Below are 22,478 nucleotides of genomic sequence, written 5' to 3' on the forward strand. Positions count from 1 at the left end.
AGGGTTGGTAACTGTGGTTGGGGATGTTGGGATCTGTCATACCAAAATAGCTGGAGGACCAAAGTTCTGCAGCCCTGATCAAGACCAGCAGACTAGTTTGCACAGTGGCCAACCAAATGCTGCCAGAAAACCCACAAGGCAGCAAGTGCTCCCTTGATCACGTTTTTTTTGGTCGTATGTCAGCTGTGGCTGCAAGCAGTCACAGCTGGCAGACTCGGGGAGGGGAGAGGGGATCCGCAAAATGCACATGCTCTCATACAGTGCATTATTGGAGCTCGGGGGGGGGGGGTTGATGCGTCCCAGCACCCTGACCCTTGTTGCTGCTGGTGGCAGCAGCTGATGCTCATGTGGGTGGGCAATTTGCCTGCCCACGGAGGGCAGAATACTCATCTGTGGGGAAAGTAAGCTCTTTAGGGTTTCCTCCCCACAAACCCAGGAGCCTTTTCTCACTGCTCATGAGAAAGGGCTCCTGGAGCCATAAGAACAGCCCTGCTGGATCAGGCTCAAGGCCTATCTAGCCCAGCATTGTTTCCCACAGTGGCCCACAAGGTGCCTCTGAGAAGCCTACAGACAAAGGTGAAGGTATGACCCCTCTCTTGCCCTTTCTCCCCTGCATCCTGCAGGAGGAGAATGAGCTAGTCTTGTGGTAGCAAGCATGAATTGTCCCCTTTGCTAAGCAGGGTCTGCCCTGGCTTGCATTTGAATAGGAGACATGTGTGAGCACTTTGTTTCTTGCATGCAGAAGGTTCCGAGTTCCCTCCCTGGTATTTCCAAGATAGGACTGAAACTCCTGCCTACAATCTTGGAGAAACTGCTGCCAATCTGTGTAGATGGACCAGTGGTCTGAATCAGTATAATGCAGATTCCTATGTTCTTATGCCCTTGAACATAGAAATATGCATATAGCCATCAATTCTAGCAGCCATTGACAGACCTGTCCTCCATGAATTTGTCTGAGCCTCTTTTAAGGCTGCTGGCAGTCATCACATCCCATGGCAGAGAATTCCATAGAAATGTGTGAAAGCATACTTCCTTTTGTCATCTAGCCACATGAACACATTCTTTCTCAGTAGTAGAACAACAGCTGACATCCAGAGCAACAAACTGCTTGCAAGATGAGCAAATTTGTACTAGTGGAAGAAATTACTTCTACTGCTTAGTTACACTAAAAACAACTCCCACCCCACCACACACAGAGGAATTTGCAGAACTGTACTCTTGTGCTCTTGCACAAATGTCCCCATTAAAGGCAGGAGGCATGCTGCAGTTGTGCAACTGCTACACAACCATGCTTGGGGTAGTGCAACACTAGTTGGAAACGCAACCTCCAGTCTTAGTGCAACCAGCTAGCGCAACAGTTCTGCACTAGTCAACATCCCTCCGCAAGTGGGTCATTGCTCTGGATGTCAGCCAACATCTTTAATCGCTGATCATCATCTCTAGTCTTTTACTGGGACACAGATAACATGTAAAAGAAGCTGTAAGCATTCATGGTAATTCCATGACACAATGTGGCTACTTTGGAAGAGTGCTGAACATTTGTACAGAATGGTTCCTTCTGGTATTCCCATACTGTGTAGCAGGGCACATGACAGAGGAGAGCCGGTCTTGTGGTAGCAAGCATGACTTGTCCCCATAGCTAAGCAGGGTCTGCCCTGGTTGCATATGAATGGGAGACTTGATGTGTGAGCACTGCAAGATATTCTCCTCAGGGGATGAAGCTGCTCTGGGAAGAGCAGGTTTCAAGTTCCCTCCCTGGCTTCTCCAAGATAGGGCTGAGAGAGATTCCTGCCTGCAACCTTGGAGAAGCTGCTGCCAGTCTGTGAAGACAATACTGAGCTAGGTAGACCAATGGTCTGACTCAGTATAAGGCATATTCCTGTGCTCAAAAAATAATTCTCTTGGGGTATTCTCTTGAGCCTCTGGTGGCGCAGTGGTAAAACTGCTGCCCTGTAACCAGAAGGTTACAAGTTCGATCCTGACCAGGGGCTCAAGGTTGACTCAGCCTTCCATCCTTCCGAGGTCGGTAAAATGAGTACCCAGAATGTTGGGGGGCAATATGCTAAATCATTGTAAACTGCTTAGAGAGCTTCCAGCTATAGAGCGGTATATAAATGTAAGTGCTATAGCTATAAGAGTGAACTGTGCCTCCAATGTTAATACAGAAAATAAGCATGCATCCATCCATTGTCAAATGTAGGGATGGAGCCACAGTCCAGAAGCAGAGCATGTGCTTTGCATCCAGGTTCACTCCCTGACATATCTAGGTACGGCTGGGAAAGACTCCTGCCTGAAACCTTGGAGTTGCCACTGCTAGTCAGTGTAGACAATACCGAGTTAGATGGACTAATGGTTGGACTCAGCATGAAGTAGTTTCCTATGAAATTCTCGATCTCTTAAGTTCAAGTAGTTCACCGGCTTCTGAATTATTTGTTTAAACTAAAAATCAGAAATACATTCAACCCCATTCCACATTATTCATAAAAGACAAGACACATATGAGGCAGCTCAGTATTTATACCGCTGTATTTATTCCAATGATAAACAAGCAGAACTTCATTTTAAAGAGAGAGATGGGGGGGGGGCGTGGGCAGACGTGGAACGGGTGCTGCTATGGTTTGAGTGCACTGGAAACTATCTTGAGTGCAACACTCCATTTCCAAGAGATGCATTCACAGGAATGGAACTAATACAATTGTATAGTTCACCAGAACAGAATGGTTATGAGCTGGTCAGAGCAACATAGTCCTTTGCCAAAAATTACAGTGTGAAAAGCACAATGTTTACTAATCAAGTTTTCAGCATGATTTGAGAAGAGGCTCAACATGATTTGAAAAGTGGCTAAAGCATTACATTTGAGTGAAAATTGTTATGCGAAATGATCAGTTTGGCATTTGGGAGCAATTTAGTCCACCACTTTCACTTCTGAAAGTCAAATGCATTTTCAACATCTTTCCACCCTCCTACTGTGACAGGGATGGTCTTAAGGCATGGATTGATTCAATAACATCATTTCCAGGTTCTGCCACCAATTTATTGTGCTGGGCCATTAGGAGGTTCTGCAGGCTGGTCACTCTGTCTGGTTTATTTTTAGTGAAAGGTGCAAAGACTAACCTGCAGAACTACACAGGAGAATATGGCTTCCCTCCAACCTCCGATAATCAATGCTGCTCTTATTTTCCTAAGACGAGAAAGGTCACCATTTTCCCCAAGTACTGTTCTTAAACTCAAATGGAATCTCAAGAATTTGCAACATACAATCTCATGATTGAAGTGTAACGGCAGAGGGTTAAACACAAGTCTTCCTTCCAGAGGATTGCTATCAGTCCCTATAAGTTAGGAATTATTCACTCTGGTTTTTTCGGCTGGGCAGCCATATAAAGAGCTATCAGACAGTAGATGGTCCCTCCTATTGTTAGTGCCATAGTGGTCCGGTAAAGAAGTTGGTCAGGAAGGCCCCGTTTCAGATGTACTGGCATGCCATCGGGCTTCTGTTAGCAAGAGAGAGAAAAATGAATTAATAAAAAGGCATCTACATCTCAACTGGGCTACTAAACCTGAAGTTAGAAGAGCCTCAGGAGAGAGTTGATGGAGAGAAAAAGCCATTTATGCAAAACTTGAATGAACACTCTTGAACTAGGTGTGCTGACTTTAAGGAAAGGGTCTATTTCCGTTTGCCTACTTGGAACCAAGTCATGCAACCTGGGCTATGTTAGCAACGAATCCAATATTCATATATGAATCTATCCACCCTATGAGATCTGACAGAGAAGGCTTCCTACATGTGTGGCCCAGCTGAGTGTTGTTTGGTGGCCATGTGGGGCACGGCCATCTCTGCTGGGGCCCTGTCCCTCCAAAATGCTCTCTCAGGGGAAGTTCAGTTGGCTCCCTTCCTCCCATTTTGGACAGCTAGTGAAGTTGGTTTTATTTAGGAAAGCATTTAGTTAGGTAGACTAGATTATTTTGTTCTTTAATCTCTCTTGGTGTCTGTGTTTTTATCTTTTGTATTTGAACCAGAGTGTACACATTGTTTTTAGATATGCTGTATGGTTTGCTTTGGATTTTTTTAACCTTGCAAGTTGCTCTGGGACTTTTTGTGAAGGTGGGGGATACAAATCTTTAACAAATTATGCATAGGTCGGAGCATCCTGAGAAACTCAGATTTAGACCACACCACCACTCTGCCCCCAGGTATGATTCAACTTATGGCTGTGAAGATATGCTTGTAACTGCATGGCTAAGCTCTGGCAACATCTCAGCAACTAGAGAGCGAGCTAAGCAACCACGTGCAGAAGTTAGACGGTACAGTTTCAGTGCTGTAAATAGCTCCTTGCCTTCCCTATGATGGCAGAAAATTATGCAAATCTGCATTATTTATACAGTTTGTCAAAGATCAAGTCTGGCACAAGTATGATCTTTTATTTTATTTTTTAGTACAGAATAAACAATTGCCCTGCACTAAGTCCACCATGCTACCTCCTGCAGTCCCAGGCGCTTTTAGTACAGGTCTACCTATAATGCCAACATGTCCTAAAAAGCCAGTGTGTTTGCAAGAAGTGCTACTACACCTAGGGCAGGTTCTCAAACTTGGGTCCCCAGATGGTGCTGGACTTCAGCTCCCATGATCCCCAGCCACAGTGGCCTCTGGACATTATGGGACTGGGGATTAAGGGAGCTGAAGTCCAAAAACACCTAGGGACCCAAGTTTGAGAACCCCTGACCTAAGACAATGAAGCCAGGGGTGGCAAGGAAAGAGAAACCAATTGGAGATGGTGATGTCAATCAATCAGAGATGGTGATGTATTCACAGACTGCGTTCAGAGTTTAACCAGCTACATGTGTAGTTCTTCTCTCCCACTCAGTAACCTTTAATACAATTTAGCTTGTGTTATGACCTGACAGTTCACATCTCCCATGACTGGCAGCTGATGATGGGAAGCAAGGGCAGAGGAAACTCAGCAGGTTGCAAGATCCTTACTGAACACTAGCAGAGGTGAGAACTGGATATTACAAGAATTTAATCTGCACTGGTGCAAATATCTAGCACTGAACATTAATATGCAGGAGAGACCTCAGTGCAGCACTGTTCCCTCTAAGGTGGGCGTGTGCATGCACCAACCCCCAGGCCCCCGCGCAGCACTTTCTGGCAGGCATACAGTCTCTGCTGCACCCACCACCACTGCCCAACAGCCCAGCACCCCATTTCCACCCCTCCCCAGCCGGGAAGCATCGCACCATTAGCCCCTCTCCCCGGCCAGGTTAGGGTCGCCATCACCACCTCCTCCTTCTCCCCCCGCCCCGGCTGGGCCTCCTCCTCCTTCAGTTCCGGCTGCAGATCTCACAAGACTTCCATCGAGAACTGCAGACGGAGGAGGGTGGGAAGCGGCATCTCCCCTCAGGAGCCCAGAGCTGGGGACCTGGGGGTGGGGTGGGGGTAGGATGGGAGGCGGCAGCAGGTAAAATAAAAAGGTTGAAAAACCTACCACAAGAGCTGGTCTTGTGGTAGCAAGCATGACTTGTCCCCTTAGCTAAGCAGGGTCCACCCTGGTTGCATATGAATGGAAGACTTGATGTGTGAGCACGGTAAGATATTCCCCTCAGGGGATGGAGCCACTCTGGGAAGAGCAGAAGGTTCCAAGTTCCCTCCCTGGCTTCTCCAAGATAGGGCTGAGAGAGATTCCTGCCTGCAACCTTGGAGGAGCTGCTGCCAGTCTGTGAAAACAATACTGGGCTAGATGGACCAATGATGAGACTCAGTATTTGGCAGCTTCCCACGTTCCTAACTGGCGAGTGTGAGTGTATGAGAGAGAGTGTTATGTGCACACACTGCCTTGTTACTGCTGCCCAGGACATAATGCTTTCCACTCACTTATTCTAAAAATTAGAGGGAACACCGCAGTGCACATTTGCTGCTGCCTCGATGCAATTCTGGACTCTGTCCTTATTAAGGAAAATGGTCCATCTCACCTGAAAAAACTTTTGCAGGTCTGGCACCTTGTTTTTGCCAAAGAACTGAACTGTTGCTGGTGCTTCCGAAACAGTTTTAGTTGGTGTTCCGAAAATCAGAGGTGGCGATTCCACAGATACCACTGGTTTGAGTCCCTGCGCAACAGAAGGAAATTCAACTTGTTTATAAATAAAAACAGATAAAGAACCCAATAATGGTGTTTATAAAGGAGACTTTTAATCACTGTCAACTGCAAGTCAAATTACAGTTCTGAAGTTCGCTTACACATTTTAACTTATTTTTATATTTATATCCCACTCCTCCTCCAAAGGAGCCCAGAGAGGGGTACATGGTTATGTTTATCCTCACAACCACCCTGTGAGGTAGGTTGGAGAGAGTTAAATGACTGGCCCAGAGTTAACCAGTAAGTTTCATGGCTGTGTGTGTGTGGATTTGAACTCAATTCAGCCCTAGTCGCACACTCTAGCCACTACACCACGCTGGCTCTCAGCAAGCAAATGGCAAGCCATGTGCCAAAGCGTTCTCCCTCAGCTTCATAGGATCAACTACCACTTGGTTACTCCTTTCTCTGCTTTGAAAAATCTCCAGTGGCGATCACCATAGCATAACTTCCTTGCTCCTGAACTTGCCTGCTGTCTCTTTGCTTTCTACATCCTTCTCGTGCACCATATTGTAAGCTGTTCTGGGAGGGACCTCTATTTCAGGGATGTGTTTAATCTATTGCACTGGCTGTTAGCTCCCAGGTCTTATTCAAGGTGCTGGTTCTCGCTTTTGAAGCCCTTCATGGCCTGGAACCTGGATACCTCGGATACTGCCTTTCCCCATAAAGAGCCCATTAGCTGTCTACATTCTGTGTGACCACATCACCCAAGGTGAGGGCATCGGGGGCAGAGAGCAGAGCCTTTGCCACAACTGCTCTGCAGTTAGGAGATAACTGCACTGCTGCTGCACAATTCCAGAAAAGATGCAAAACTTTCCTCTTCTAAATGACCTATGGCTGTCAAGTGGATGCTTCCAGCTTTGTAGCACTACTGCTATGGAGTGCTTTGGGTTTTGTTTTTTTTAAGCTTTTAACAGTATTGCTTTTGAATGATTATTTGCAAGTGTGTCTTACTATTTTACTGTCTTTGTCAGAAGGTGTGTCAATCTTTGGTGAGTTACAAATGTTTCAAATAAATACCTAAAAATGCATTCATTGTACCACCCTTAATATTTATTGTCAGATTCTTTACACAGCTGGAAACAGATTTACATTTAGCTTCTCCACAATATAAGCTCTTCTTGAAATTGGTCTGTTCAAGATTTTCCAAATGTGAAAAGAAATTACCACCATATATTTAAGCATATGCCAAGCAATCCAAGAGTAAGGAACCAAGTTGTACAGACAGTGGCCGACATCCAAGCTAATGGATGATAATGATGATAATGATGATAATGATAATAATGCTGTGCTGATGAGCCAGTGTTCCTTCCCCATCTCACACAAGGAGTGGGGAAGATGTCTGACAATCTTCTCTTCCTTCTGCAATAACTTGTGCTCCCAAAACTATGTCCCTGAGGGTACCCCAACCCTCAGGACCTAGTTTTGGGAAACACAGGCAACTGCAGTTGGTTTTTAATAGTTGCAGTTTTGTCAGGTAGGGATAAAAAAGCTTCACCTACCAAAATATTACCATCTTTCCCCTTTTGAAAGATGAAGGAACCATCTTCCTTCGCATATTGTTTCTCTTGCCCCCTCATTCTCTTTTTAAGAGACACCCAAACAAAAACAGTAGGAGTGTTATTGGTGTAACCCAAGTGACAATCGATGTGTTAGAACGGAGTTTCCTCTCCCAGATGTTGTTGAACTACAACCCCCATCATTCTTCAGTCATTGTGGCTGGGCACATAGGAAGCTGCCTTATACTGAGTTAGGCCATTGATCCATCTAGCTCAGTGCTGGCTACACCAAGGCTTCACAACTTAGGCCTGCCAGAGGTTTTTAGACTTCAACTTCCATAATCCCCAGCCACAGTGGCCAACAGTCAGGGATGATGGGAGTTGTAGTCTAGCATCTGCAGAAGTCATGTAGCCCTGATCTACTCCAACTACTACAAATATTTATATACCGCTCTTCAACCAAAGTTCACAAAACGGATTACAAAGAAAAATACATAAATAAAAATGGTCCCCTGTCCATAAAGGGTTCACAGTCTAAAAAGAAACGTAAGGCAGATACCAGCAACAGCCACTGGAGGGATGTTGTGCTGGGGCTGGCTAGGGCCAGTTGCTCACCCCTTGCTAAATATAAGCATGGCTAACTAGCAGTGATAGTTAGTAGTAGTAGTAACTGGCAGTGGTTCTCCAAGGTTTCAGGCAGGAGTTTTCCACAGCCCTATCTAGAGATGCCAGGGAATGAACCTAGGACCTTCTACATGCAAAACAGATGCTCTTTCACTGAGCTATGATCCCATTCCTTAAGGGGAATATCTTACAGTGCTCACATGTAGTCATCCCTCCAATTGGAAACCAAGGCAGACCCTACTTAGGAACAGAAACAACTCCTCCTTGCTCCCACAAGACCAGCTGGGGATGATGGAAGTTCTAGTCCAACACTATCTGGGGACACAAGTGTGGGAAACCCTTTGTTAGAAGATGCATTTTGCTATAAACAGGCCTGAGAGTTACAAGACTGCTGAAAGGGGACATTTGTGGCTAGGCCTGGATTCTGAAAACTCAGATCACAATTTTAAAAAGTGAGCCTCCATTTTAGATCTACAGAGATACATTCCGGGACATGAGCACTGAGGGCAGGGGGAGAGAGCTGCTTTCTGGAAAAAACAAAGATCCGGCACCACACTATGGCCTGCCATCTTCCTATATCGCTGCTGCCCAATATAGGTGTTTCCCATAGTCTGGGGAACATACCAGTGGGGGATTTGAACTGGCAACCTCTTGCTCCCTAGGCAAATCATTTCCCCGCTGTGCCATTAAGTGGCTCGTGGTATCTATTAGCGCTCATGAAAACAAAGAGAAAACAATCATTTTCTACTTCATACTTTCAGGGCTTTTACTGTGGGAAGAAAAGGAGGCAGCAGCGGACAGGAAGGACAAGAGCAGGGTAGTTTCTGAGCAGGATAAATTAAAGAGGTGGAAGGGACTTAATTGCAGACTTCCCCACTTCACTTTCCTGCCCTCTAATCTGATTGATTTAACAGCTCTGGGAGCTGACCCACCAATAGAGATGAGAAGTACTGGAAACAAGGAATTTAATACATAGCAAGTGAGTCATTTGGCCTTTATTCCCCTTGAGTTTTGAACATATTAATGAACATCCCTAGGAAAAAATCTTCAATTAAGACTTGAATGCTCTACCTTCACAATGCACTGTGTCTTCATTTATGCATTCCAGCACTGCTGATGAAGAGCTGAGATTCAGTTAATTCTGGAAAGCTTCTTACTTCATGCACAGACAGTTCACTTCCCCTGAACAATTCTTCTCTATTTAATAGGTCTACACTGAAGTAAGGAGGCTACGGAGTGCAACCACAATTACCCACATGCCTATTCTCCACCTCATTATTCCAGACAGCAAGTGTGAACACAATATGTTTGATATTAAATTTGCACTTTAACAAGGCTAATGAGTGCATGCTTAGAATGAATGTCTACTAATTACTTTTTGTTTGTTCATCTATCAAGCACCTGCCAATCAAAGCCATTTTAAAAAAACACTTTTTAAAAGTCAGGATAATTTTATTCAAAGCTAGTTACATTTGTTTTAAAAATCACGCAATAGGGAACTTGTGTACTGAACGGTATCACAAAATCTATCCCAAGCAAGATGGGCATCACTACTTGCATATAAGAACGTTTTCTTATAAATATAAAAAATATGGCATACGCCAAACTCTGATTGATGGCTCTCTTTTATACATGTACACATAGTAGGCTAGATTTTCCCCCCCCCATTATCTGTGAACCCCCTTTGGATGAAGTGCTATGGTATCAAAAAACGTTCACGAATACTCTGGTGAGAAGAACCTAAGCCAAATTACCCTCATGCTAACTGGGCAAAGAGGCACCATTTTAACATGGTGATTCTCTTTATTGAGCAGGGGGAGAGTAACTGGCCCTCTCCACCCCCAGCACAGTACCTCCAGTGACCGTTGCTGGTGTCTGTCTTATTTTTCTTTTTAGACTGTGAGCCATCTTATTTATTTATTCATTATTTCTCTGTGTAAACCACTTTGGAAACTTTTGTTGAAAAGTGATATATAAATATTTGTTGTTGTTGTTGTTATTGAAGTCAGTTTGGATGGGAGAAGCCACAGAGCTTAGTAACCTGTGCTGTATATTGTTGGTGGGACGGAGGATAGGGGAATGGGTACCACGGAAGTGGAGGGCTGAGAGAGGTTCCTGCCTGAAACCTTGGAGGAGCCGCTGCCAGTCTGTGTAGACAATACTGAGCTAGATAGACCAATGGTCTGACTCAGTATATGGCAGCTTCCTATGCTCCTATGAGGGCTGGGAGGCCGAGAAGGAAGACAGTGCAGGAGATAGGAGGACTAGAAGACAAGACATGTACAGTGGAAGTGTGAATAATGTAAGTGGAGCAGAGTACGCATTGGATCAAGAAAGAATTATTTGAGATAGAGGGAGAAGCATTAAGTAGAGAGGACGAGGCCCGTGCAAAGACAGTCAGGAACAGAGTTGCGAAAAAGAAGTTCAGGGGAAAGGGAAGTTGGAGCAAACATTCACACAGAGTTTAGGGACTGGAGGAGCTGGATTCTGTTAACAACAAGTGACAGGTGAGGCAGCTGTGGAGGGAGGTGAACTGCAGTCTGTGCAACCAAAGGGGGCTGAATTTCACTTACTCATTTGAACTAGTTATTTAAAGTATGTATAGGCCATTTCCCCCCAAATGTTTAATTAGCATACACTATTTAAAACCACGGTAAGATAAAAACCACGGACTAAATGGAAAACTAAAAATAATTACAAAGAACAGCCTCAAACTGCTGGTCTTGTGGTAGCAAGCATGACTTGTCCCCTTTGCTAAGAAGGGTCTGCCCTGGTTTGCATTTGAATGGGAGACAACGTGTGAGCACTGTGAGTTATTCCCCTTAGGGGATGGGGCCGCCCTGGGAAGAGAATCTGCATGCAGGAATATCCAAATTCCCTCCCTGGCATCTCCAGATAAGGCTGGGGGAGACTCCTGCCCGTAACCTATAAAAAGCCACTGCCTGTCTGTGCAAGACAATACGGAGGTAGATGGGGAAATGGTCTGGCTCAGTACAAGACAGCTTCCTATGTTCCTAACTACTAGGTCAACTAAATACTTCCTGAAATAATATTAAAAGTATTGCAGCCTTTTCAAAGAAAAGCCACATAGATAAACTTTTCTTCAGATCTTGTGCCAGAGCCTAAGAGTCACTGCAATAAAACCCCAGCATCTATCACTGTTCTCACCTCTGCCCGCAAAGGTACATGAAGAAGGTTTAAACACCTTATTGCAACTGGCTCACAGCTGATATATGGAGAGAGAATCCTTCAAGCACATGGTCCCCCCACCAAGAGGATACAAAATACTTCATAGATCAAAAGCAACACCCTGAATTGGGCCCAGAAGCACACTAGTAACCAGCACAATTAATTTAATCTTGCTTAAATGTGGTCACATCATCCCATGCCTATTACAAAACGGGGAGCAGTATCTTGCACCACCTGTACCTTCTGAGTTGTCTTTGATAGCTGCACGTAAAGTGCATTGAAGTTGTCGTGCCTGGAGATTATATAATAATGGAGCAGCCAAGAAGCCCGTCTCACTCAGAAGGATGGAACGTATGCTTTTTCAGTCATTTACCTCCTACTCACAACCACGAGCTGCTTCTCAAGAAGCAAAGCTGGATCCAGAAACACTCTGAAGATCGTAACCTGATCAGAAACTTCCACTCCATTACAATGCCAACACCACTGCAATGCCAATTCTGACCCAGTGCTCTAAACAGCTCAGGAAAAGAGTGCAATCCACAGTATCAAAAGCCACTGATAATAATAGGGAAGCACTATCTTTGATGATCCTACAATGGAGATTATCTACCATGTCTATTTTTAAAAAAATCGGATTCATATCCAGGAGGAAAGCCAGATTAAAAAGAGTCAAAGAAAGATTAAAAGGCCAGATTTTGGCTCCTAGTATATCCTTACTAAAGATGGAATCTCCACATTTGATGGGCCCACTCTTGAAAACCACATTGAAAAACAATTAATATGGACTTCTGTTATTTCCTTTTGTTTGTTTTTTAAAAAAACTAGAGGCGCTCTAATGAAATCTTGGATTCTTAAGATTATAGTAAGAGCCTCCTTGATTATTTATGTAAATTAACAGCACATGAAAAGGCATTCCAAGCTATGCAAAATGAGGAATTCAGACACACCATATTCCAAGGCTGGGTGTCTTCTGGAAGCGTTGCAAGAATCTCTTGGGCTGTTTTTTTTTTTAGTCAGAGCTGGAAAAAGAGGACCTTGGTGTTTGATCAGCCGGGTATATCATTTGAAGTGGACATCCAGAGAGCTGAAGTACTTTATTCAGCTTTGTAAAAAGGCCGGTAGTGCACTTTATGCAGTGCCAAATTTGGCACTAGCTTCTCAAAAGAAAAGATGAAGCAGGCATCAAGTTTGACTGCAGCACCACTTTTAGCAGGCATAGTTTAGTTGGAACTGGTATAAAAGAGCAGAACTAAAAATGTATTTATACATGGTAAATGACCTAACCTACTATGAGCTTTTGGAAAAGATATTTTTAAATAAAAAGCAAAAGCATAGAAGGGAAGAGGTTTCTTACAAACCGCACACTTCTGTCATCCAGCCTCATTTAAACACCATACCTTCCGCATTCCAGTTCAAAGTTCTGATCTTTAAGAGCAACTTCTGAATGTTCTATTTACATTCAGAGCTGACATTTTATTAATATTTGCCAGCTGACTGAGCACGCAAGTTTCATTCCTAATTAATTAGAAAACAGAAAGTGCACTCCATTTTCTAGAAGCCATCTGTTAATGAGAGCAAATACCCTCTTTTTTTCCCTTCTTTTTTTTTAGCTACGTCAAGTATTCTCAAGCTTGGATCTTCAGATGTTGTTAGACTACAACTCCCATTCTTTAGAAAGCAAAAAGCATACCTGGAGATGCCTCTGGCCACTGTGGCTGGGGATGATGGGACTTGTAGTCAACACCACCTGTGGGCCCAAGTTTGAGAATCCCTGAGCTACGTCATGGTGTGAAGAGCTGCTTATTAGGTTTGTTTCCCCTGGGTTACATTATGAATCTCCAAGTCCCCAACGCCATCTGCCCTGAAGAATGGCTCCCACATGGCAGCTGCTTGAAGATCCAGCCTGCACCAAGAGTGCTCTCTCTGCTGCAGTATTGGCTCCAGCTGGGCTGGTCCCCTCTGGTTTCCAGAAAGGAGAGCAGCCCAGCTGTAGCTGGCATTGTGCACAGCCCAACAGAGCATGCTGTGGGGCCAGCTGTAGCTTAAACCAGCTGCTACAGTGGGAGATGCGCTTCAGCAGCTGGTGGCAGGAGGAACTAGGAGATTCCAGGCAGGAATCTCCAAACCACCACCACCCCGCTCAAAGTCCTGAGCCCTGCACCCTGCTAGGGATGGCCGTGCCTCTAATACCAATATAAAAGCTCCACTACATCACCTATTTGTCCATTTTTATCCTGGCTTTCATAAGAAAACCCCAAAGTGGCTAACATTGTAAGATAAAACAAAAGGTTCCAAAGCGGTTTACACAGAGAAATAACAAACAAACAAGTTGGATCCCTGTCCCGAAAGGGCTCACAATCTAAAAAGAAACATGATAGACACCAGCAACAGTCACTTGAGGTACTGTGCTGGGGGTGGATAGGGCCAGTTACTCCCACCACTGCTAAATAAAGAGAATCACCATGTTAAAAAGGTGCCTCTTTGCCCAGTCACACTAAAACAATATTTTTAAAAAATAAAATCCTAATTTTAAAAAATCTAATGGGTCAATGTAGAGCAACGTGTCAAGGCTTGAAGCTAGCATTTTATTGGCATATTTGTGATAGGCCCTATTGGACTTAGAGATTATCTTATTGTGGCAAGCAAAAATAACCATTGGCTACCAAGCCCAGCAATATTTGCAGACTCCTGTGCTAAATGAGTAGCAAACTGTGGTATGGGGATGCCATAAAGCATTTGGATAACCACTTCAATACAAGATTCACTTCAACAACTAGTATTTCCTATGTTAAAGAGATCACAGGGTGGAAAAAACTTTATTATGATCGTACGTCAGACGTAGATCATAGGAATCAGCTTAGCATTTCTCAGTAGCAAATAACTTTGCCTTCCCTTTAGGCATCCTACATATTAAGAGATTTGGAGGTTCAACTGTAATCTAAAAGGAACCACAAGGCTAATTCTGTACATTTCTGGACTGGCAACACTCAATATTTATTTGTTTCTGTGTTTTGCTTAGAGTCATGTCTCCAGTCCACAGCAACAGGATTAGATTGGATAAACAGAAATCAAGATCATATGCTAGTAGCTAGGAATTAAAAAGCCCAGGCAGCCAGCCACCTGGGATTTTTCCAGACTTTTAAAAATAGCTTTGGGATGCACATGACCATATTAATTTTTTTAAATATATTTTGCTGAAATCTATTTTGCTGAAACACATAACCTTTGTGTTTCATAAAACACAAAGGTTCACTGCCTTTGACCAATTTTCTTTGGATTTAGGAGCCAGCTCAAACATTTTGGAGCCAGACAATGGACACTTTACAAAATTACTGTATTTAATGGCAGATACTGTGGAGATGAAGGGCAAACGAGCTTCTCTTTATCCCCCTTACAAGTAACATACTTAGAACAGAAACAGGATTGTCTGGGACCAATAACTCTATCTCTGAATATCCTAGTCTAGGAACAGCAGTTAAATTTCTATGCACCATGGCTCCCTGGCATCTGGGATTTGTCAAGTCCTGACAGAGGAGCATAGGAACCTGCCATATACTGAGTTAGACCATTGGTCTATCTAGCTAAGTATTGTCTTCACAGACCGGCAGCAGCCAGTGGACCCTCTAATTTTCCCCCATCTCTGTGCAGAATGAGTTTTGTTCTGGGCGGCAGTATCAAGGCAGTGTGTGCGCACCTGCATTCAGAATGGGACCTTCCTGATTCAACCTGAGCGGAATCGAAAATGAACTGAGCAGACATCCAAAAACTCATGAGCATGTGCATGCCTTAGAGGGAACAGTGGCAGCAGCTTCTCCAAGGTTACAGGCAGGAATCTTTCTCAGCCCTATCTTGGAGATGCTTCCAGGGAGGGAACTTGGAACCTTCCACTCTTCCTAGAGCAGCTCCATCCCCTGAGGGGAATATCTGACAGTGCTCACACTTCTAGTCTCCCATTCAAATGCAACCAGGGTGGACCCTGCTTAGCTAAGGGGACAAGCCATGCTTGCTACCACAAGACCAGATCTCCTCTCCTCAATAAGATGACGTAAGATGACATAAGCTATCAAGTAGGATTTAAATCACTTCAGTCCTTTTAAAAAGTGCACTAATTCCTCTTTCCAAGCATACTCACCTGTCTCGGAGTAATGCATTTAGGACTGAGATGTACAGAGATGTGTACAGTTATACATTCTTTCATTGTATTTCAGTGAAGAATAGCAAGCCTTTTCCTAAATAGCTTGCAACTTCACCTATGAAACACCACAGGCCACATTTTTCTATATAACTGAACCACAGTGCAAGGCCTGAGAAAATGGCGGCTTTGAGCTACAGCTGCTTGAATCTCGGTATTCAGCATTACCAGCAAAGAGTGATCTCAATGGTGACTTTTCCAGCTCTGCACACATGGTAAGCAGAGACATTATTTTGTGCAAGTCAGATTGTCACTTTGTTTAGGGTGGGGAAAAGAAGTCAACTGACCACCTTATTTAGGAGCAGTCACATGCAAGTTTCAGCAACCCCACCTTAGTAGTAGTAGTTGCAGCAGCAGCAGCAGTAGTAGTTTATTTCGGCAAAATCTATTCAAACATTAGATTGATACACAACAAAACAGCCTTTCTGTACCAATAACCCAATGTATCCTACTCTAGAACTAGTAACCTAATGCATAATACATAGCTAATAATGTGACACTTCAATGCATAATAATGCATAATGCATAATATACATAGCTAATAACGCAACACTCCAATTTAGTCAGCTTTTATCAAATGTCAGCAGCCACCACACAAGATATGGCTGCCTTAAGGGCAACATCCAAATTCTGTCCTGAAAACAAGTAAGTGGCAGAAAACCTTTCAAAACATTCTGGGAGAGATACTGAGAGGGATAATGAAAATATTATAATCTGACAATAAGAAATACAATTTAAAAGAACATGTTCTAGTTTCCATAGTGCCTGATTCAACCCCACACAATTTGCACATTTCAGTGGATTTAAGACAGGTGCCTACCACTTCAAGATGTAGCATAAGCCCTCTTTAGGCATTATATAACCATCTATCTATCTATATAATTAATTCTCTAAGGCGGTCCACCGGATGCGTGGCAACATTAAAAACATTGTTTTTAAATTGTTTTGATTGTTTAATTGTAGTTTTATGATGTTTTTAATTGTTAATCATTGTTATGTTTTATAATTTTTATTTTAATTATTAACTGATTTTAAGGTGTTTTAATGTAAACCGCCCTGAGCCTTTTGGAAGGGCGGTATAAACGTTTTAATTTTTTTTAAAAAAAAATCTCGCAAGAGCACCCGAAAGTTCTGAGAGTGCTGCGAGAGGCAGCTGGCGGGATGAGGAAGAGGAGGCAGCCAGCAGGCGGGCAAAAATGGCAGGGAGGTAGGAAGCCCAAGGAGGAGGCGCCATTGCGAGCTGCCAACGACGGCCAAGCAGGCAGCGAAAATGGCGAGGAGGGAGGGATGGAGCCCGGCAGGGAGAGAAAGCGCTGCCAGGAGGCAGGGAGGGAAAGCTGCCAGTGGTGGGAGGAGGATGGGGACCGTGCTGAGAGGGCAGAGAGAATGGAACAATGGGGAACAGACTGGGGCGGAGGGGTGGGGGGAAGCAGCAGAGAGAGAAAGCGGCATAGCCTGGCTGGGCAGAGCCGCGCCATACACGGCAGGGAAGGAAAGCTGGTGACCCTGTCAACACTCTGGTGGGGAACTGGAATAATCAACTCACCAGAGCAGTGGACATGATCAGTCCTAAGCTTCCTCTCCAACCCGCTTCGAAACTGGCCCCTTGATAAACAGAACTATGGGGGCTGAAGCGGCGAGGTAGACGACTAAAGTGCAAGTGGAGACTCAACTCGAATCTGACAGATTACTACATAGAGTGTATTTGAAGATCTATGCTCAGGTGATACGTGCGGCAAAGAAGCGATTCTTTTCCTCCTGTATTGCATCCACAAGTTCACATCCGCAAGTTCACCCTGAACAAGTCCGACGGAGTTGTTCAGGGTCGTGAAGGGGCTAATGTGCGCCCCTTCCCCTTGAATCAATACTTAGAACCAACAGTTACTCATGTGATGTTTTTAATGAGTTTTATTGTGGACAAAATCTCTCGTATTTGGGCCGACTTAGATTCAAACTCCACAATTGTTACAGAGTCTGATGCTGAGGTGTCCAGCAGCTCCTCTTATGTGATGACCCTGGATCAATTTCAGTTTGTGACTCCTGAGGATGTGGACAAGTTGCTTGGAATGGTGTGGCGTGCCAACTGCCCTCTTGATCCTTGCCCAACATGGTTTATACTATCTGGTAGGGAGATAGTATCTACTATCTTGTAGATCATAAATCTGGTACAGAGGCCTGGTACAGATCACAAATGCTTCTCTGAGGGAGGGCAGGATGCCTCCTCGTCTTAAGGAGGCAATCACTAGATTGCTTCTAAAGAAGCCTGCCTTGGATCCCTCACTGTTAAGCAACTATAAAGGTTGTCTCCAACCTTCCATGGCTGGGCAAGATGATTGAGAAGGTGGTGGCCTCCCAGCTCCAGGCAGTCTTGGAAACTGATTATCAAGACCCATTTCAAACTGGCTTCCATGCAGGCTATAGGGTAGAGTCTGCCATGGTTGGCCTGATGGATGATGTCCAATTAGGAATTGACAGAGGGAGTGTGACTCTGTTGGTCCTTTTGGATCTCTTGGCAGCTTTCAATACTATTAACCATAGTATCCTTCTAGAACATCTGAGGGGATTGGAGGTGGGAGGCACTGCTTTACTGTGCTTCCGCTCCAACCTCACGGGCAGATTCCAGATGGTGTCTCTTGGAGACTGTTGTTCTTCAAAATCTGAACTTTCGTATGGTGTCCCTCAAGGCTCCATATGGTGTCCGATGTTGTTTAACATCTACATGAAACCACTGGGAGAAGTCACAAGGAGATTTGGTGCAGGGTATTATCAATATGCTGATGGCACCCAAATCTATTTTGCCATGTCAACATCATCAGGAGAAGGCATAACCTCCCTAAATGCCTGCCTGGAGGCAGTAATGGGCTGGATGAGGGATAACAAACTGAGACTGAATCCAGATAAGACAGAGGTACTTATTGTGCAGGTTCAGAACTCGGGAGATGATTTTGATCTGCCAGTTCTGGATGGGATCACGCTCCCTCGGAAGGAACAGGTATGCAATCTGGGGATACTTCTGGATCTGAACTTCTCCCTGGTGTCCCAGGTTGAGACAGTGGCCAGAAGTGTTTTTTATCAGCTTCAGCTGATACACCAGCTGCATCCATTTCCAGAGATAAATGACCTCAAAATGGTGGTACATATGCTGGTAACCTCTAGGCTGGATTACTGCAATGCATTTTATGTGGGGCTGCTTTTGTACGTTGTCCGGAAACTGCAGTTGGTCCAGAATGCAGTGGCCAGGTTGGTCTCTGGGTCATCTAGGAGAGAGTCTATCTGTATCTGTGTCATCTAAAATGCAAGTATGTGGATTCTGGATTGCACCTTTGCAGTTAAACCCAAACTGGTGGTTTGTGTAGTAGATTGTGCACTACCCTCCTTTTTTCCACTGAACACAAACAGAGGTACATGTTTTTCTGTGTCAAATCTTACAGGACACAGAACTGAAACCAGAAGACAGCTTCAGACTACTGAATAACCCGTAGTTCTACTAATCACAGCATACTGCAATGGCTACAGCAACAAGTTGTATACATGAGTTTTTACTTTCGGCTCATCCATGAAACTAATCAGATTGGCCCTTGTCCATCACATCTCTCACCTTAACCTGTGCCACATAGTGGAAGCTGCGATACAATGGAGTTAAGGATATGCAGTAATGTATCCCAGAACCTTTAATAAAAAGTTATTTTAAAAAATTATAATAGACGTCTGATTAACTGGATGTACTGTACTGGCACAGTTCCTCTCCAGCAAAGACAATATCTTCCAGGCCTGAAAACCTCTCCAACAGACAAACAGTATCCCTTGCTAAGTAAAGAGCACAGGAACAAACCAATGCACTGACAGCCACTGACACTGTTGCAAGAGAAATGCAAACAAGCGTGATTAAATAATTATTGCTATGTAAATCACCTTTGAGAACTTCTGCTGAAAAGCAGTATGTGCCTTGTGCACTGAAAAGCACAGAGCCCTGCTGACCCAAGAGTGAGGTGCCCATGCTGGTTCTGTCCATCTGAAAACTGCCTGAATACTGATAGAAAGCCTCTGCAGCTCCAAGAGATGTTGCGAAGTGCTGATGCAATTCTTAGGAGCCACAGAGGCTCTCCAGCAACATGCAGGTGGTTTTCAGATAGATGCGGGCATGTCGCTCTTGGATCAGAAAGGGACAGCAATGTATGCAAGTCATCTAAACAATTGTACACTGCAACCCTACTTAAAATTGGGTCTTCTGGACAGAAACTGTGCTTGTGAGCAAAGCCTGTGAACTTCTAAACACCAGTGTGTCCTGAACCAGCTCCCAGCCCTTCCAACTGTGACTGAAGCTATTCCCAACACAGTTCTTCCACCTAATATTTTTCACAATATCAAGTCACTAGAATATCCAAGGCTGATTTTAACAGTCACCTGGAGACCAATACCTAGAGCAGTGGTTTCTAACCAGGGTTCCTCCAGATGTTGCTGAACTACAACTCCCATAATCCCCAGCTACAATTAATTGTGGCTGGGGATGCTGGGAGTTGTAGTTCAGCAATATCTGGAGGAACCCTGGTTGGGAACCACTGACCTAGAGGCTCCAGGTCAGTCCTAGACAGTCCTAGGCAACCCTCACTTGCAGGAATGTAGCAAGGCTGAAGTGATGATGATGATTAATCAAATTCATAAGTTATTATTTAAATTATGATAAATTACTGTTTATCAAATTATTTATCAAAGTTGACCCTGGAACAAGAAGTGAAGATGGGTTCCTTGGCCCCCTGGCCCCCCCAGATGTGGTAGCAAGCATGAATCATCCCCTTTGTAAAGCTGGGCCTGCCTTGGTTTGCATTTGGATGGGAAACAACCTGTGAGCACTATAAAATATTCACCTTAGGGGATGGGGCCAGAGCTCAGTGGAAGAGTTCAGGACCCAGGTTCACTTCCTGTCATCTCAGGGCTGAGAAAGACTCCTGCCTGTGGCCTTGGAGAGCCACTGCCAGCCAATGTAGAGAATACAGAGCAGATGGGCCAACAGCAGTTTTCTATATCCCTGTTTTACCTTTGCTGCAAAAAGAATGATATTGACATGGCAAAAGCCACAACATTCTTGGCATGCCCTCTCTCTTACTCCTGTGCAAATAATATCACACACTCCACACACTGTGCAAATAAAATCACACACTTGGCCAGCACAGCTTGCCAGTGAGGCAGGAGGAGAGAGCAAAGAGCGGGCGGCTTCCCAGCTTTTGCCCCCTGCAACCCCACCACCCCCGGACCCACGGACATTTGTCCCCACCTTTGTTCAATTACAGCTATGCCAGCTGATCACTTTTCTGGCAACCTGAAGGTCATCCTGCTGCTCAGCGGGCATCTCCCGCCTTGCTCCTTTCCTCGCGCCAGAAGGAGATCCAGGGCAGCGGCGGCCCCGCCCTCTTCGCTCCGACCAAGGGCAGAGGTCACGTGCTCCAGTGATACCGGCAGCCTCCTCTCCAAAGACCGCTTTCCCACCCTGCAGTATTATATGGGCTGCCTAGCGAGAAATGACCCTCGCGGGGACCCTTAAGCAACTCCCCACACCGAGGGAGGTTGTGAAGGTCAACTCGCCGGTGACACACACACAGACGCAAACGCGGCGGGCTACCGGTTACCTGCGGGGTGTATGCGGCGGAAGCGCCGGCCCCGACCAGCCTCTGCGTGAAGCCGCTGAATTTGTAATACATGGCAGCTCCCCGGACCGGCTCCCTTGCTCCCCGGACGAAGCCCCGCTTCCCCAGTCTAGCGAGCACGCAGGCACCCGGCTGCGACGGCTCCACAAAAAGGACCCCTGCACGCGACCGGCTCTTTCTTGGACCCTTTCCTGAGAGAGACCAGGCTGTTGCCTGAGAAAATTAGCTTCCAAATAAAAGTGAGGCGAAGTTGTCTGCCATTAGTGTTGAGACCTAAGCAGAATTACCGATTGAAAATGTTACAAAGCGTGTTGACTTGGGAGGGGCTAATTTCAGAATAACTTTTCAAATCAGGCAACAATTAAGAATTAAGACGACTCCAGGCTGAAATCGAGCGAGCCTGCGCACTTTGCCTTAGCTGCATGTATAGATTTCAAAAGGTAGATCGATAGACTGCTCCCCAACTTCCGGGTTGGCTTTGAATGCCATTTCTGATCTTTCCCGGGGCGGAAGTGAGAGCTGTCCATTTGGCAATAGCGAGAAGAGGAGCCCGTGCTTTTTTTAAAAGCGCGACGCCATGCAAATCGATTGATATACGGCCTTTGCATGCAGTCTGGAAGCGGATCTAAGAGCATTGTAACTAAACTGGCTTCTTCTGCTGTACCCTGAGAGGCATTTTCTTTTGCTGCAAATCCAAACCAACTTTAATAAAGGCAGACATATAAAGTGTTGGTTGTGTCCTTTAAAGCCCTGATCGGCTTAGTCCCGGGCTGCGCCTTTCTCTACAAGATCCCCACTGCTCGTCAAGATCATCAGGAGAAGAGGCCCATCTTCTGGTGCCACCAGTTCATCGGGTCACTGGTGGTGACTTGGGATAGCACTTTCTCAGTAGTCGCCCCGCCCCCTAGTTGTGGAATGCGCTCCCTATGGGTATAAAGGGCTTTACTTATCATCCTTGGAGGCCTTCAAGAGAGCCCCTTGAGAGAGACTCGTCCTTTCTGCCTGGCTTTTAATAATATTTTAATGGTTTTTAAATGAGTTGAAGACAGATATTCCTGGACCTGGAGAGAACTGAAGACAGATTAGGCCAAACTGAAGACAGATTATCCTGGAGAGAATCTATCTATGTGACGCCACTTAATCAAATTAGTTTTATTTATGTTACTATTTTAATTGGTTTATGAAACAAACAAATAATCTGTAT

General features: G+C 44.9%; 1 protein-coding gene across 1 annotated transcript; it reads right to left on the minus strand.

Moving 5' to 3' along the window:
- Positions 1-2,508: 2,508 nt before the first annotated feature.
- LOC128351671 (cytochrome c oxidase subunit 7A-related protein, mitochondrial) lies at positions 2,509-21,444 on the minus strand. Its single transcript, XM_053311390.1, has 3 exons — positions 21,257-21,444; positions 5,968-6,102; positions 2,509-3,491 (listed from the first exon to the last, which is right to left on the minus strand). The coding sequence occupies exons 1-3, from the start codon at positions 21,326-21,328 to the stop codon at positions 3,348-3,350; spliced, it is 351 nt and encodes a 116-aa protein (XP_053167365.1). The 5' UTR covers positions 21,329-21,444; the 3' UTR covers positions 2,509-3,347.
- Between the last annotated feature and the right edge of the window lie 1,034 nt (positions 21,445-22,478).

This window comes from Hemicordylus capensis, chromosome 1 (genome assembly GCF_027244095.1).
Source record: "Hemicordylus capensis ecotype Gifberg chromosome 1, rHemCap1.1.pri, whole genome shotgun sequence".
Lineage (NCBI taxonomy): Eukaryota > Metazoa > Chordata > Lepidosauria > Squamata > Cordylidae > Hemicordylus > Hemicordylus capensis.

Coding starts and splice junctions, on each gene's coding strand:
- LOC128351671 (XM_053311390.1), bottom strand. CDS start 21,328: ATGTATTACAAATTCAGCGGCTTCACGCAGAGGCTGGTCGGGGCCGGC. Junction 6,103..21,256: donor CCGCCGCATACACCCCGCAG/GTAACCGGTAGC, acceptor TCTGTTGCGCAG/GGACTCAAACCAGTGGTATC. Junction 3,492..5,967: donor ACCTGCAAAAGTTTTTTCAG/GTGAGATGGACC, acceptor TCTTGCTAACAG/AAGCCCGATGGCATGCCAGT.